Here is a 14,900-nt window from a genome sequence, read left to right as displayed (position 1 = left end):
TGAATTCATAATGGTGAACAAATGGCATACTAATTAAACTCTGATTCTGTCTTCACTAAGGAAGACACGAATAACCTTCCGAAAATAATAGAGGACCGAGGGTCTAGCGAGAAGGAGGATCTGAAGGAAATCCTTATTGTTCAGGAAACTGTGTGAGGAAAATTGATGGGATTGATAAATCCCTAGGGCCTGATAGTCTGCATCCCAGAGTACTTAAGGAAGTGGCTCTAGAAATAGTTGATGCATTGGTGGTCATTTTCCAACAGTCTATAGACTTTAGATCAGTTCCTATGGACTAGAGGGTAGCTAATGTAACCACACTTTTTAAAAAAGGAGGGAGAGAGAATACAGGGAATTATAGACCGGTTAGCCTGACATCGATAGTGGGGAAAATGTTGGAATCAATTATTAAAGATGAAATAGCAGCGCATTTATGACAGGATCGGTCCACGTCAGCATGGATTTATGAAAGGGAAATCCTGCCTGACAAATCTTCTAGAATTTTGAGGATGTAACTAGTAGAGTGGACAAGGGAGAATCAGTGGATGTGGTGTATTTGGACTTTCAAAAGGTTTTTGACAAAGTCCCACACAAGTGATTAGTGTGCAAAATTAAAGCACATGATATTGGGGCTAATGTATTGTTATGGATAGAGAACTGGTTGGCAAACAGGAAGCAAAGAGTAGGAATAAATGGGTCCTCTTCAGAATGGCAGGCAGTAACTAGTGAGGTACCGGAAGGTTCAGTGCTGGGACCCCAGCTATTTACAATATACATTAATGACTTAGACAAAGGAATTGAATGTAATATCTCCAAGTTTGCAGATGACACTAAGCTGGGTGGCGGTGTGAGCTGTGAGGAGGATGCTAAGAGGCTGTAGGGTGACTTGGACAGGTTAGATGAATGAGCAAATGCATGGCAGATGCAGTATAACGTAGATAAATGTGAGGTTATCCACTTTGGTGGCAAAAACATGAAGGCAGAATATTATCTGAATGGCGGCAGATTAGGAAAAGGAGAGGTGTAACGAGACCTGGGTGTCATGGTACATCAGTCATTGAAAGTTGGCAAGCAGGTACAGCATGCGGTGAACAAGGCAAATGGCCTGTTGGCCTTCATAGCTAGAGAATTTGACTATAGGAGCAGGGAGGTCTTATTGCAGTTGTACGGGGCCTTGGTGAGGCCACACCTTGAATATAGTGTACAGTTTTGGTCTCCTAATCTGAGGAAGGACATTCTTGCTATTGGGGGAGTGCAGAGAATGTTCACCAGACTGATTCCTGAGATGGCAGGACTGACATATGAAGAAAGACTGGATCAACTAGGCTTATATTCACTGGAATTTAGAAGAATGAGAGGGGATCTCATAGAAACATGTAAAATTCTGATGGGATTAGACAGGTTAGATGTAGGAAGAATGTTCCCGATGTTGGGGAAGTCCAAAACCAAGGGTCACAGTCTGAGGATAAGGGGTAAGCCATTTAGGACCGAGATGAGGAGAAACTTCTTCACTCAGAGAATTGTGAACCTGTGGAATTCTCTACCACAGAAAGTTGTTGAGGCCAATTTCTTAGATATATTCAAAAGGGAGTTAGATGTGACGGCTAAAGGGATCAAGGGGTATGGAGAGAAAGCAGGAATGGGGTACTGAAGTGAATGATCAGCCATGACATATTGAATGGTGGTACGGGCTCGAAGGGCCGAATTGCCTACTCCTGCAACTATTTTCTATGTTTCTATGTTTTTTTCTTCTCAATACAAAAACTGCAGACCACACACTCAAACTTGGCATGAGATCGCTTGAGTCATTCAGGATGTAAAAGTATATGATGTGTTTGGGCCAATGATTCCCTCAATTGGATCAATTAGTCAGTGCTTTTCTGGGTTGACAGAATTATTGAGCAGAGTTTCGCTGGATTTTTAGCATAGTGGTTTTGTAGATTGGTTATATTACTGGATCAGTATTCCCATGGATTTGCTGGATTATTAGCCCAATATCTGTTTGGGTTATTTGGGTTATTGGGTCAGTATTTCACTGGCTTGGGTGGATTATTGGCCAATGTTTCTCTGGATTATTGGCCAGTATTTCTCTGGATTTTGGTCCAGTGTTTCTGTGAGTTTGTGCTTGACAAAAATCTGTTTGTGTAGACTACTGCAAGGACAATAATGAATTTAACTAGGAGTAGATCACATTTCTCATTTTCCTTCTCTTTTTTTCTGGTAAATTCTAAAAATATTTGAAGTTAATAAATTTGTAACAAATGAAAAACAGCGATCACTTTTTTAATGCGATTCTCACATGCCACTTAACTTACCAAGAACATGAGGACTGACCATGCAGGCAGGATCGTCTTCATCGACACAGGGGGCCTCTGTGGAATTCTCTCCGCCCCACTGTGTGGACACGACAGTTGCAGCAGAAGTGGTGGTTGCTGGAAGGATAAAGTAGATCTAGTGAGGTCACATAACAAATTGGCAATTTATTATATCCCTTCACAGTGTACAAAACCTGGTGAGATACCTTTTACTGAGGGCATGCAATGGCGTGCAGAAGGTTAAAAAGATTTGCTATAATGGACAAAGGGATGAAGAGGTTTAGAATTTAAAGAAAAAAAGATACACTTGAATTTCTATAGCGCCTTTCAAGATCACTGGACATCCCAAAGCGCTTTACAGCCAATTACATTTTTGGAATGTAGTCACTGTTGTAATGTAGAAAATATGTAGATAATATTTCCAGTTATATAGCATCTCACCTTGTCCTCAATTCATCTCAAAGCACTTTGCAACCAGTGAATTACTTTTGCTGAAGATGGGAGGAGCTAAACCAGCCTGCTGTTTTGATTTGTAATTTCATTTATATAATGCCTTTAATGTAGTAATATGTCTCAAGTTGCTCCAGAGGAGCGTTCGATAGAATTTGACAGCGAGCTACATAAGGAGATATTCAGACAGGTGACCAAAAGTGTCATGTATGTAGACCGTGTATACTAACTGTATAGTCACATAAGGTGTGCCACCAGAGGGCACTGCGCTGGGAGACCTGAGGGACACCTGCATAGGTGTGCAGGGCCCAGTATAAAAGGCTGCCCACCATGCTTGTGCCTCACTCTGGAGTTACAATATATGGGACTAAGGTCACAACAGCTCAAGTACAATACTAGGCCTCGTGGAGTCATTCATAACAGTATTAAAGACATAACAACTGGCGACGAGATTACGAACTTTCACGCAAAAATGATTAACGTTGGTGCATTCGAAAAGTTCTCAGAGGGTGAAGATTGGGAAACCTTTACAGAGCGGCTCGACCAATATTTCGTAGCAAATGACCTGGTAGACGATGATCCGGCCACGCTGGTAGATAAGCACAGAGCTATCCTGTTGGCCAGTTGTGGGCCCGCGGTCTACAGCCTCGTCAGGGACTTGCTTGCACCAGAGAAAACAACGGCCAAGTCATACACAGAACTGCTAATTCGGGACCAACTCAAACCGAAGGAGAGCATCCTTATGGCCAGGTATTGATTTTATACACACCGACACCCCGAGGGCCAGGAAATCGCGAAGTACGCTGCTGACCTCAGGAGGCTGGCAGGACCGTGTGAATTTGGTGCATCCCTTGCCGATGCGTTGCGGGACGTTTTCTTAATTGGCATCGGTCAAGAGGCCCTTCTTCACAGGCTACTGTCTGCTAAAATCACCGTCACTCTACAGAAGGCCATCAGCATCAGCCAGGTGGTCATGACCTCAAGCTGCACTCCAAGCAGATGATGACTCACTCTCAGGACACAAACCCAGCAAGTACTTTCACAGGCAGAACTATTGAACGTGAATCTGCCCAGGGCAGAGCGTACAGGCCCCCGAGTCTTTTAACTCAGAGTCTGCCGAGGGGTGCAAACGTAAGTCGAGTAGCACTATGCTGACATTGCGGAGGTAATCACAGGGCTCAGCAGTGTCGGTTCAGAAACAAGGGGCCCAAGCTTCAAGCCGCGCCTAGAACGGCGCAGTCCCGACCTGGACGCCCGTTTTTCGCGCCACAAAGTGCGCCTAAAAAAACCCTCCGTATTTCCCACCTCCCTGCAGGTCCTCTGGCCCTCGGCGCAGCACAGCAGGAGCTGTAGGGGGCGGAGCTAGGTCCCTGCGCTGAAAACAGTGCCAGGACCTCTGCACATGCGCGCTACAGTGGGCGCGCAAGTGCAGTAGCTCCAGGCGCCCGAAACTGTGTGGGAGGGGCCGAAGCACTCATCCCCTAGCCCTGGCCCAATGGCCTCACTGGGGCTGCGTGAATAAGGCTCCTCCCACGGCCAGCTCCTGCTTCCTACCGACCCGACTCGACTCCCGCTTCACGCCTCCGGACCGGACCGGACCCGACCCGACTCCCGCTCCCGCCCATCTCCTTCCCCCCCCCTTCTCCCCTTTATCCCCTTTTCCCCCCTCCCCCCTTCTCACCCCCTCCCCCTCCATCCCTCCCCCTCCCCCTTCTCCCCCCCTCCCCCTTCTCCTCCTCCCCCCTTCACCCCCCTCCCCCTTCTCCTCCATCCCTCCCCCTCCCCCTTCTCCCCCATCCCTCCCCCTTCTCCCTATCCCTCCCCCTTCCCTCCCTCTGCTCCCCCTCTCTCTCCCTCTACCCCCCTCCTCCCCCTCCCCTCGCTGTCAGAAACACAGACACTGACAGACAGAGAATGAGAGACACACACAGAAAGACAGAGAGAGATAGAGACACTGACAGAGACACACTTGGGGGGGGGGGGGCATCCCAGCACGCTGTTGGAGGGCTCCCGGTGCTGCAGTCGGTAAGTAGAAAATGTTTTATTTATTGATTTTTTAAAAATTATTTCTTATTAATTTTTTTTGATTGATTTATTGGTTGATTTATTGATGTATTTATCATTTATTATTGATGATGGCTCTTTATTTGTATAACTGAAGTGTTTAATGTTTGTAAACTTCCCTTTAAACCCCCCCCCCACCATTCCCTACGCCTGATTTGTAACCTACGCCTGATTTTCTAAAGTGTAGACAAGGTTTTTTCGAGAGTACAAAAATCTTCACTTACTCCATTCTAAGTTAGTTTGGAGTAAGTTTTCACTGACGAAACTTTGAAAACAGGCGTAAGTGGCCGGACACGCCCCCTTTTGAAAAAAAATTCTGTTCCAAAGTGAAACTGTTCTAACTGACTAGAACTGGAACAAACTAAATGACGAGAATTCCGATTTCTAAGATACTTCGTTCTACACCAGTTGCTCCTAAAAATCAGGAGCAAATCATGTGGAAACTTGGGGCCTATGTGTGCAAAGGCTGCAGCACAAAGGGCCACCTCCAGCGAATGTGCAAAAGAGCTGTGACTCACCATGTGGAAGAGGAGTCAGCAGATGGCTGTGAATCTAGCGCGGATTACGAGGAGATGGCTAGAGAGGCAGCTCAGTCCCAGGACAAAATGTATGGAGTATATACCTGCACCACAGATTGTCCTCCAGTAATAATGGAAGTCAAGATAAATGGCGTTCCAGTCTTCATGGAAGTGGACACGGGGGCGAGTCAGTCAGTAATGAGCCAGGAAGCCTTTGAGAGGCTATGGAACAATCAAGCTGAACGACTTAAGCTGGTCCCGGTTCAGGCAAAGCTGCGCACCTACACCAAGGAACTGATAGCAGTTGTTGGTAGTGCGGATGTAAGTGTATCCCATGATGACGCGGTGCACAATTTACCATTATGGATTGTTTCAGGTGATGGACCAACGCTACTTGCAAGAAGATGGATGGGGAAGATTCATTGGAACTGGGAAGACATCATCCCTCCAGCGATTGACGTCCCCCGTGCTCAGAGGCAGAGCAAGCCCCCACCTTCGGTTGGACCAGACACCGGAGAGCAGATCCGTGCAGCCCCCGAGGCACAGACTGCTCATCAGGACTGCTTGGCGATGATCCGGTCGAGACGACCCGAATGCACATTCCCGGTTTCAGTGGCAGGACTCCTGGGGAGGAAGATTGGATCCGAGGGCACCTTCCCAGCTTCAGCGGCAGAATCCCTGGGAAAGAAGATCGCGGTAGTCGACATCATGGACAGGGAAAAGATGGCGTCCAAACCACGAGGTGCAGCGCTAATGGAGCAACGGTACACGGTTCCACACAAGGAAGACAATTGGGGTAAAAGTAGTAAGGCCATTTTAAAGGAGGCCAGCAACCCGCCATTTTTGAATGAACTGCTTGAAATTGGTAACCAATGTAAACGTCCAGCTGTAACGAGCAAAATGTTGAGTGATGTTGGGTGTAAATTGCAATCAGCCAATGTAGTGGCCGAACGGTCGTATGCAGGTCCAGCGGGCTACCCAATGCTGTAGCCTGGGTCCCTGGGACCAGAACGATGTATCATAAAGTGTCCCCATAGCTGACAGAAGTAGACAAGCCATCCCCGGAGAGCAGAGGCACCGGTAGCGATACCATGCCTCAAATCGGTTTAACATTGCAGGCACCGATGGCATGAACCACCACGGGCCATAACCTGCATCTATGCTCGCAGTCGGCTACCATCGCTCACCACCTGAGTGGAAAAGGCGCAGCCCAGAAACCCACTCGCCACCACGGCAATGCTCAAGAGCGAAGGGTCACTCGCAACGGCTCTTCCGAACGGGACCTGGACCAGCCAGGATCCCAAACGAGTGAGTGCTCACAATGGTGCCCTCAAGGAAAGCAAGTCAGCAGTCCCCTGTGAACTGCTAGACAAGATGAGGCAGCCCCACCGTCGCTTAGACGAAACGCTCACTCGCTCAGGCCGCTTCCCAGGGAGCAGCAGCGACACTGTGCAAATGAAAAGGACAGGGAGGTCACAGACACATCAGCTATCTTGGAGCCTGCCCGACAGTAGGAGTAATGGCAAGAGCCAACTCGAGCAAAATGAGCTCACCTCGCCCACAGACCCACTAGCATGGGGCGCTGCGCTGCCCCCAGACGATTCGGATCTCATCCGGCTGTGCTGGAACTAGACTGTCCTTGTGTACCTGTACTGATAGACCTGTACTGTTCATGTAAATGTACCACACAAAAAGAAACGCAACTGTAATCCACCCAACAAGTGTACCAAGATGTAAATGTAAAACCCATATGATGAACTTGAATGCAACTTGCATGTAATGGTCTATTACTGTGTGGGGGGGAGAATGGAATCGTCATGGACTCACAACCAGAAACCACGGGGACCTCTACTGGCAACAAATCTCACTACCAACCCACCCAAGCTAGAAGCGACCCTCCAATGGTCAACCAGGAAGAGCAAAGCCCAGGTCACCGTCAATGTACAAGTCAATTTATATTAAAGACTTGGGGGAAGTGATGTCATGTATGTAGACCATGTATACTAACCGTATAGTCACATAAGGTGTGCCACCAGAGGGCACTGCAGTGGGAGACCTGAGGGTCACCTGCATAGGTGTGCAGGGCCCAGTATAAAAGGCTGCCCACCATGCTTGTGCCTCACTCTGGAGTTACAATAAATGGGACGAAGGTCACAACAGCTCAAGTACAATACTAGACCTCGTGGAGTCATTCATAAGAGTATTAAAGACATAACAAAAAGCTTGGTCAAAGAGGTAGGTTTTAAGAAATGTTTGAAAGGAGGAAAGAGAGACAGAGGAAGAGAGGTTTAGGGAGGGAATTCCAGAACTTGGGGCCGAGGTAGCTGAATGAACGGCCATCAATGGAGGGGCGAAGGAATTGGGAGGAGCACAGAGATCTCAGAGGGTTGTAGGGCTGGAAGAGGTTACTTCATTGGAGAAATATGGACTTCAATGCATCAATGCCTACAAACTCGGACCAATAGAATTTCTCATTTTGATAACCCTTTCTCCGAATGCATTTTATATTAACCTTGTTTGGACCTTATAATTAATTACATTACAAACAGCTCCACGACAGTTTGACAAATTATCTTCACTTTGTAACTGAGTGAAATTAGTGCAACTCAACTCCATACAAATTCACAAGTTGTGAAAAACACTTTCAATAAATGAAAATGTTATTAGGAGACAATTATTCCACATACACACAACACAATTTGTGACCAATTTATAACACAATAAGCTCTGCGAAACATCTGAATTTATATTTTAAAAAATGATGCCTGGTCTGTGTCTCAAAGACATGAAGTGAGTAGGAAATAAAAAGACCAGTTAGTATTCTGGATAATGTTTACTGTTTCATATTGGAACAAGGTTATTATAAATATGAATGAATCTCTTTCTTGGTCCAACTTGGCACACATTCAAAAATCGTATGCAGCAAATCATTTCTTGATCACAATAGCTTTGCATTTAATCACTGCTAAAAGCAAACTCCTGCCAGTTTCCCAGAATATCTGATCCAATTGATCTGGGTTCAGTAACACACATTACACCCCCTAATAAAGTAGTGAGAGAAAACACAAAAGATTGTGCTAGCTGATTGAAAGAGCACCTAATCCAGGCTGACGCTTCAATGCAGTAATGCAATTTCGGAGGTGCTGTCTTTCAGATGAGACATTAAACCCAGACCCTGCCTGCCCTCTCAGGTGGACGTAAAAGATCTCATGGCACTATTCGAGGAAGAGCTGGGGAATTCTCCCTGGTGTCCTGGCCAATATTTATCCCTCAACCAACATCATGAAAACAGATTTCCTGCTCATTATCTCATTGCTGTTTGTGGGAGCTTGCTATGCGCAAATTGGCTGCTGCACTTCCTACATTACAACAGTGACTACACTTCAAAACGTACATAATTGGCTGTGAAGCACTTTAGGGTGTCCTGAGGTTGTAAAAGGGACTGTATAAATGCAAGTCTTTATGTTAATATATTTTCATGATGGAAACACATAAAATAAATACAGAGAATGTTTTTTTGTCCAATGGTATGTAAACCTGTTGACACCAATTAAGTTTCCATATTTGACCAAAGCACCGTTCTACATCCCATTGCTGCAGCCCAGGCTCTGAGCCAAGCCCACAGCACCAATAGTAAACTTTCGCTGTCTGACTTGACGGATTAATTTTTTTTTTTAATTATTAAATAAAATTAGGACAAGGTTTGTTTCTTCCAATTTCTGGTTGGTTTGTGAAGTTCTCAAAAGCTGTGGCGGAATTTACTGCTTTTCTCGAATCTTGTGCTAAAAAGAGTCAAAGGGCATTTCCACTCAAGTCAACCAGACAATCAGTGACAGTTTCCACTAAATTACAACAGTGACTTCAAAAAGTACTCCATTGGCTGTAAAGGGCTTTGGGACTTCCTGAGGTGGTGAAAGGCGCTACAGAAATGTAAGTTCTTTCTTCATATACGATGGGGAAAATTCCTGCAACTTGTTACCCTGATCAACACAAGATAGAGATAAGGAGATACGGTACTTGAGTGCAACGGAGGGGAGCGTGTTAGGTGTGGCCTCACAGTTATAGTGCCAGTAAGTAATAGACTCCAATGGAGGTTGAAGAGGGAAATGATAATGAGGTTACAGGTCAGAAACAGGCCATCCGGCCCAACTTGTCTAAGCTGATGTTGAAACTTCACATGAGCCTCCTCTCACTCCTCTTCATCTCACCCTAACAACATATCCTTCTAGAAACATAGAAAATAGGTGCAGGAGTAGGCCATTCGGCCCTTCCAGTCTGCACCACCATTCAATAAGATCATGGCTGATCATTCACCTCAGTACCCCTTTCCTGCTTTCTCTCCATACCCCTTGATCCCTTAAGCCGTAAGGGCCATTTGAATATATCTAACAAACTGGCATCAACAACTCTCTGTGGCAGGGAATTCCACAGGTTAACAATTCTCTGAGTACAGACGTTTCTCCTCATCTCAGTCCTAAAAGGCTTACCCCTTATCCTTAGGCTGTGTCCCCTGGTTCTGGACGTCCCCAACATCGGGAACATTCTTCCTGCATCTAACCTGTCCAGTCCCGTCAGAATTTTATATGTTTCTAAGAGATCCCCTCTCATTCTTCTAAACTCCAGTGAATACAGGCCCAGTCGATTCAGTCTGTCAGTCCTACCATCCCAGGAATCAGACTGGTGAACCTTCGCTGCACTCCCTCAATAGCAAGAACATCCTTCCTCAGATTAGGAGACCAAAACTGAACATAATATTCCAGGTGAGGCCTCACCAAGGCCCTTTATAACTGCAGTAAGACCTCCCTGCTCCTATACTCAAATCCCCTAGCTACGAAGGGCAACATGCATTTGCCTTCTTCACCGCCTGCTGCACCTGCTTGCCAATCTTCAATGACTGATGCACCACGACACCCAGGTCTCAATGCATCTCCTCTTTTCCTAATCTGCCGCCATTCAGATAATATTCTGCCTTCATGTTTTTGCCACCAAAGTGGATAACCTCACATTTATCCACATTATACTGCATCTGCCATGCATTTGCCCACTCACCTAACCTGTCCAAGTCACCCTGCAGCCTTTTAGCATCCTTCTCACAGCTCACACCACCACCCAGCTTAGTGTCATCTGCAAACTTGGAGATATTACACTCAATTCCTGCATCTAAATCATTAATGTATATTGTAAATAACTGGGGTCCCAGCACTGAGCCCTGTGGCACCCCACTAGTCACTGAAAAGGACCCGTTTATCCCAACTCGCTGCTTCCTGTCTGCCAACCAGTTCTCTATCCACGTCAATACATCACTCCAATACCATGTGATTTAATTTTGCACACTAATCTCTTGTGTGGGACCTTGTCAAAAGCCTTTTGAAAATCCAAATACACCACATCCACTGGTTCTCCCTTGTCCACTCTACTAGTTACATCCTCAAAAAATTCTAGAAGATTTGTCAAGCATGATTTCCCTTTCATAAATCCATGCTGACTTGGACCAATCCTGACACTGTTTTCCAAATGCGCTGCTATTTCATCTTTAATAATTGATTCCAACATTTTCCCCACTACTGATGTCAGGCTAACCGGTGTATAATTACCCGTTTTCTATCTCCCTCCTTTTTTAAAAAGTGGTGTTACATTAGCTACCCTCCAGTCCGTAGGAACTGATCCAGAGTCAATATACTGTTGGAAAATGATCACCAATGCATCCACTATTTCTAGGGCTACTTCCTTAAGTACTCTGGGATGAAGATTATCAGGCCCCGGATATTTGTCGGCCTTCAATCCCATCAATTTCTCTAACACGATTTCCTGACTAATAAGGATTTCCTTCAGTTCCTCCTTGCTAGACTCTTGGTCTTCTAGTACTTCCGGAAGATTATTTGTGTCTTCTTTCGTGAAGACAGAACCAAAGTATTTGTTCAATTGCTCTGCCATTTCTTTGTTCCCCATTATAAATTCACCTGAATCTGACTGCAGTGGACCTACATTTATCTTCACTAATCTTTTTCTCTTCACATATCTATAGAAGCTTTTGCAGTCAGTTTTTATGTTTCCAGCAAACTTCCTCTCATACTCTATTTTCTCCCTCCTAATTAAACCCTTTGTCCTCCTCTGCTGAATTCTAAATTTCTCCCAGTCCTCAGGTTTGCTGTTTTTTCTGGCCAATTTATATGCCTCTTCCTTGGATTTAACACTATCCCTAATTTCCCTTGTTAGCCACGGTTGAGCCACCTTCCCCATTTTATTTTTACTCCAGACAGGGATGTACAATTGTTGAAGTTCATCCATGTGATCTTTAAATGTCTGCCATTGCCTATCCACCGTCAACCCTTTAAGTATAATTCGCCAGTCTATTCTAGCCAATTCACGTCTCATATCATCAAAGTTACCTTTCCTTAAGTTCAGGACCCTAGTCTCTGAATTAACTGTGTCAATCTCCATCTGAATAAAGAATCCTACCGTATTATGGTCACTCTTCCCCAAGGGGCATCGCACAACAAGATTGCTAATTAGTCCTTTCTCATTACACATCACTCTGTCTAGGATGGCCAGCACTCTAGTTGGTTCCTCGATATTTTGGTCTGGAAAATCATTCCTAATACACTCCAGGATATTCTCCTCCACCATATTGCTACCAGTTTGGTTAGCCCAATCTATATGTAGATTAAAGTCACCCATGATAACTGCTGTACTTTTATTGCACGCATCCCTAATTTCTTGTTTGATGCTGTCCCCAACCTCACTACTACTGTTTGGTGGTCTGTACACAACTCCCACTAGCGTTTTCTGCCCTTTGGTATTCCACAGCTCTACCCATACATCATCCAAGCTAACGTCCTTCCTTACTATTGCGTTAATTTCCTCTTTAGCCAGTAACGCTACCCCACCTCCTTTTCCTTTCTGTCTATCCTTCCTAAATGTTGAATACCCCTGGGGATGTTGAGTTCCCAGCCTTGGTCACCCTGGAGCCATGTCTCCGTAATCCCAATTATATCATATTCGTTAATAGCTGCCTGCACAGTTAATTCGTCCACTTTCTTAAGAATACTCCTCGCATTGAGGCACAGAGCCTTCAGGCTTGTCTTTTTAATGCACTTTGTCCCTTTAGAACTTTGCTGTAATGTGGCCCTTTTTGATTTTTGCCTTGGGTTTCTCTGCCCTCCACTTTTACTATTCTTCTTTCTATCTTTTGCTTCTGCCTCCATTTTACTTCTCTGTCTCCCTGCATAGGTTCCCACTCCCCTAACATATGAGTTTAACCCCTCCCCAACAGCACTAGCAAACACTCCCCCTAAGACATTGGTTCCAGTCCTGCCCAGGTGCAGACCGTCCAATTTGTACTGGTCCCACCTCCCCCAGAACCGGTTCCAATGTCCCAGGAATTTGAATCCCTTCCTCCTGCACCATTCCTCAAGCCACATATTTATCTTAGCTATCCTGCAATTCCTACTCTGACTAGCATGTGGCACTGGTAGCAATCCTGAGATTATTAACTTTGAGGTCCTGGCTTTTTAATTTATCTCCTAGCTCCCTAATTTCAGCTTGTAGGACCTCATCCAGTTTTTCACCTATTTCGTTGGTACCTATATGCACCACGACAACTGGCTGTTCACCTCCCCCTCCAAAATGTCCAGCAGCCGCTCCGAGACATCCTTGACCCTTGCACCAGGGAGGCAATATACCATCCTGGAGTCTCAATTGCGGCTGCAGAAACACCTATCTATTCCCCTTACAATAGAATCCCCCACCACTATAGCTCGTCCACTCTTTTTCCTGCCCTCCTGTGCAGCAGAGCCACCCATGATGCCATGAACTTGGCTACTGCTGCCCTCCCCTGATCTGTTTTGGAGGGGGATGACCGCAGGGGACCCCTGCACTACCTTCCTTCCACTGCTCTGCCTGATGTTCACCCATTCCTTATCTGCCTGAGTCACCTTTACCTGTGGTGTGACCAACTCACTAAACATGCTATTCACGACATCCTCAGCATCGTAGATGCTCCAGAGTGAATCCATGTGCAGCTCCAGTGCTGCAATGCGGTCTGTCAGGAGCTGCAGCAGGACACACTTCCTGCACATGTAGTCGTCAGGGACAGAAGTGTCCCTGAGTTCCCACATAGCACAGGAGGAGCATGACATGGGGCTGGGCTCTCCTGCCATGACTTAACCCTTAGATTAACTTAATTTGGCAACAATGTCAAGGGTTACCTACTGATAAGGAAATAAAAGAGAAAAAAAAAGATTAAATACTCACCAATCCAGCAACCAATCACTTATCTACTTGGCTGTGACGTCACCCTTCGATTTCTTTCTACTTATTTGTTTTACCTTCAGCCTCTGCACATGCTAGCCTTCTCCAGACTGCTGCTGCTCCAAGCTGCCTCCGCCCTGTGTACTCCTACACCGCTCCTCTCGTGATGCTAGCCTCCTCCCGACTTTTCTCCCTTATGTATCTAATTTCCCCTTAAATGCGTCTGTGCTATTCACCTCAACTATTCCATGTGGTAGTGAGTTCCACATTCTCACCACTCTCTGAGTAAAGAGGTTTCTCCTAAATTCCTTACTGGATTTATTAGTGACTATCTTATATTGATGGCTCCTAATTTTGGTCTCCCCCATAAACAGAAGTGGAGGGGAGAGGAGGGGAGGGGAGAAGAGAGGAGAGGCGAGGAGGGGAGAAGCTAGGAGGGGAGAGGATAGGAGAGGAGGGGATAGGAGGGGAGAGGATAGGAGGGGAGGGGAAAGGATAGGAGAGGAGGGGAGAGGATAAGAGTGGAGAGGAGTTGAGAGGAGAGATGGGCAGAGGAGAGGAGGGGAGTGGAGAGGAGAGGAGAGGACAGGGCTGGATTTAGAGCCTGATGGGCCTGGGGCAAACTGATCCAAATGGGCCTATAGTTATGTTTGTTGATGGTCATTACATTACGTATATGATTCTGATTCTGAGTATGAAAACATAGGCCAGTATATTCAACAATGAAAGCATATATTCTGTACCACGCAGTATATTCTGGTTCTGGTAACATTGCAATACTCGATCCCTATACATATATGCAAATTTCTCTCAATAACATATGAAATAAAACAGGCTAGTACATATTCTGTTCTGTATATAGGTACATTAGAGTATATAGGTACTTCTGTATATTGGTGTAAACAAGTGAATCTATTTTCCTCAGTCTTGTTTTTCCTCTCATTGTTTATTCTATTCAGCCTACTTGGGAGGCCTTATATATTTTTTCCTACATTTATTTGGTGGACCTATGTTCTTTGGTGGGCCTGGGGCTGCAGCCCCATCTGCCCCATGGTTAATCCGCTCCTGGGAGAGGAGTGGAGGGGAGAGGAGTGGAGGGGAGAGGAGTGAAGGGGAGTGGAGGGGAGAGGAGGGAAGTGGAGGGGACGGAGGGGAGAGGAGTGGAGTGGAGGGGAGAGAAGGGGAGTGGAGGGGAGAGGAGGGGAGAGGAGGAGAGTGGAGAGGAGGGGAGAGGAGTGGAATGGAGGGGAGAGGAGGGGAGTGGAGGGGAGAGGAGGGGAGTGGAGAGGAGGGGAGAGGAGTG

At 46.0% G+C, this 14,900-nt stretch overlaps 1 protein-coding gene across 2 annotated transcripts in view; it reads right to left on the bottom strand.

Moving 5' to 3' along the window:
• The window catches only part of LOC139260070 (neuropilin-2-like), a 186,957-nt gene that overhangs the window by 62,000 nt on the left and 110,057 nt on the right, over positions 1-14,900 (bottom strand). For both annotated transcript variants that reach the window (XM_070876200.1, XM_070876201.1), the window contains exon 11: positions 2,316-2,432. In XM_070876200.1, coding sequence (XP_070732301.1) covers positions 2,316-2,432 — 117 coding nt within the window. The remainder of the gene's footprint in view (positions 1-2,315; positions 2,433-14,900) is intronic.

This window comes from Pristiophorus japonicus, chromosome 3 (genome assembly GCF_044704955.1).
Source record: "Pristiophorus japonicus isolate sPriJap1 chromosome 3, sPriJap1.hap1, whole genome shotgun sequence".
NCBI lineage: Eukaryota > Metazoa > Chordata > Chondrichthyes > Pristiophoridae > Pristiophorus > Pristiophorus japonicus.
The sequence above is the reverse complement of the archived record's forward strand: the minus strand, read 5'-3'. Positions and strand labels throughout refer to the sequence as shown.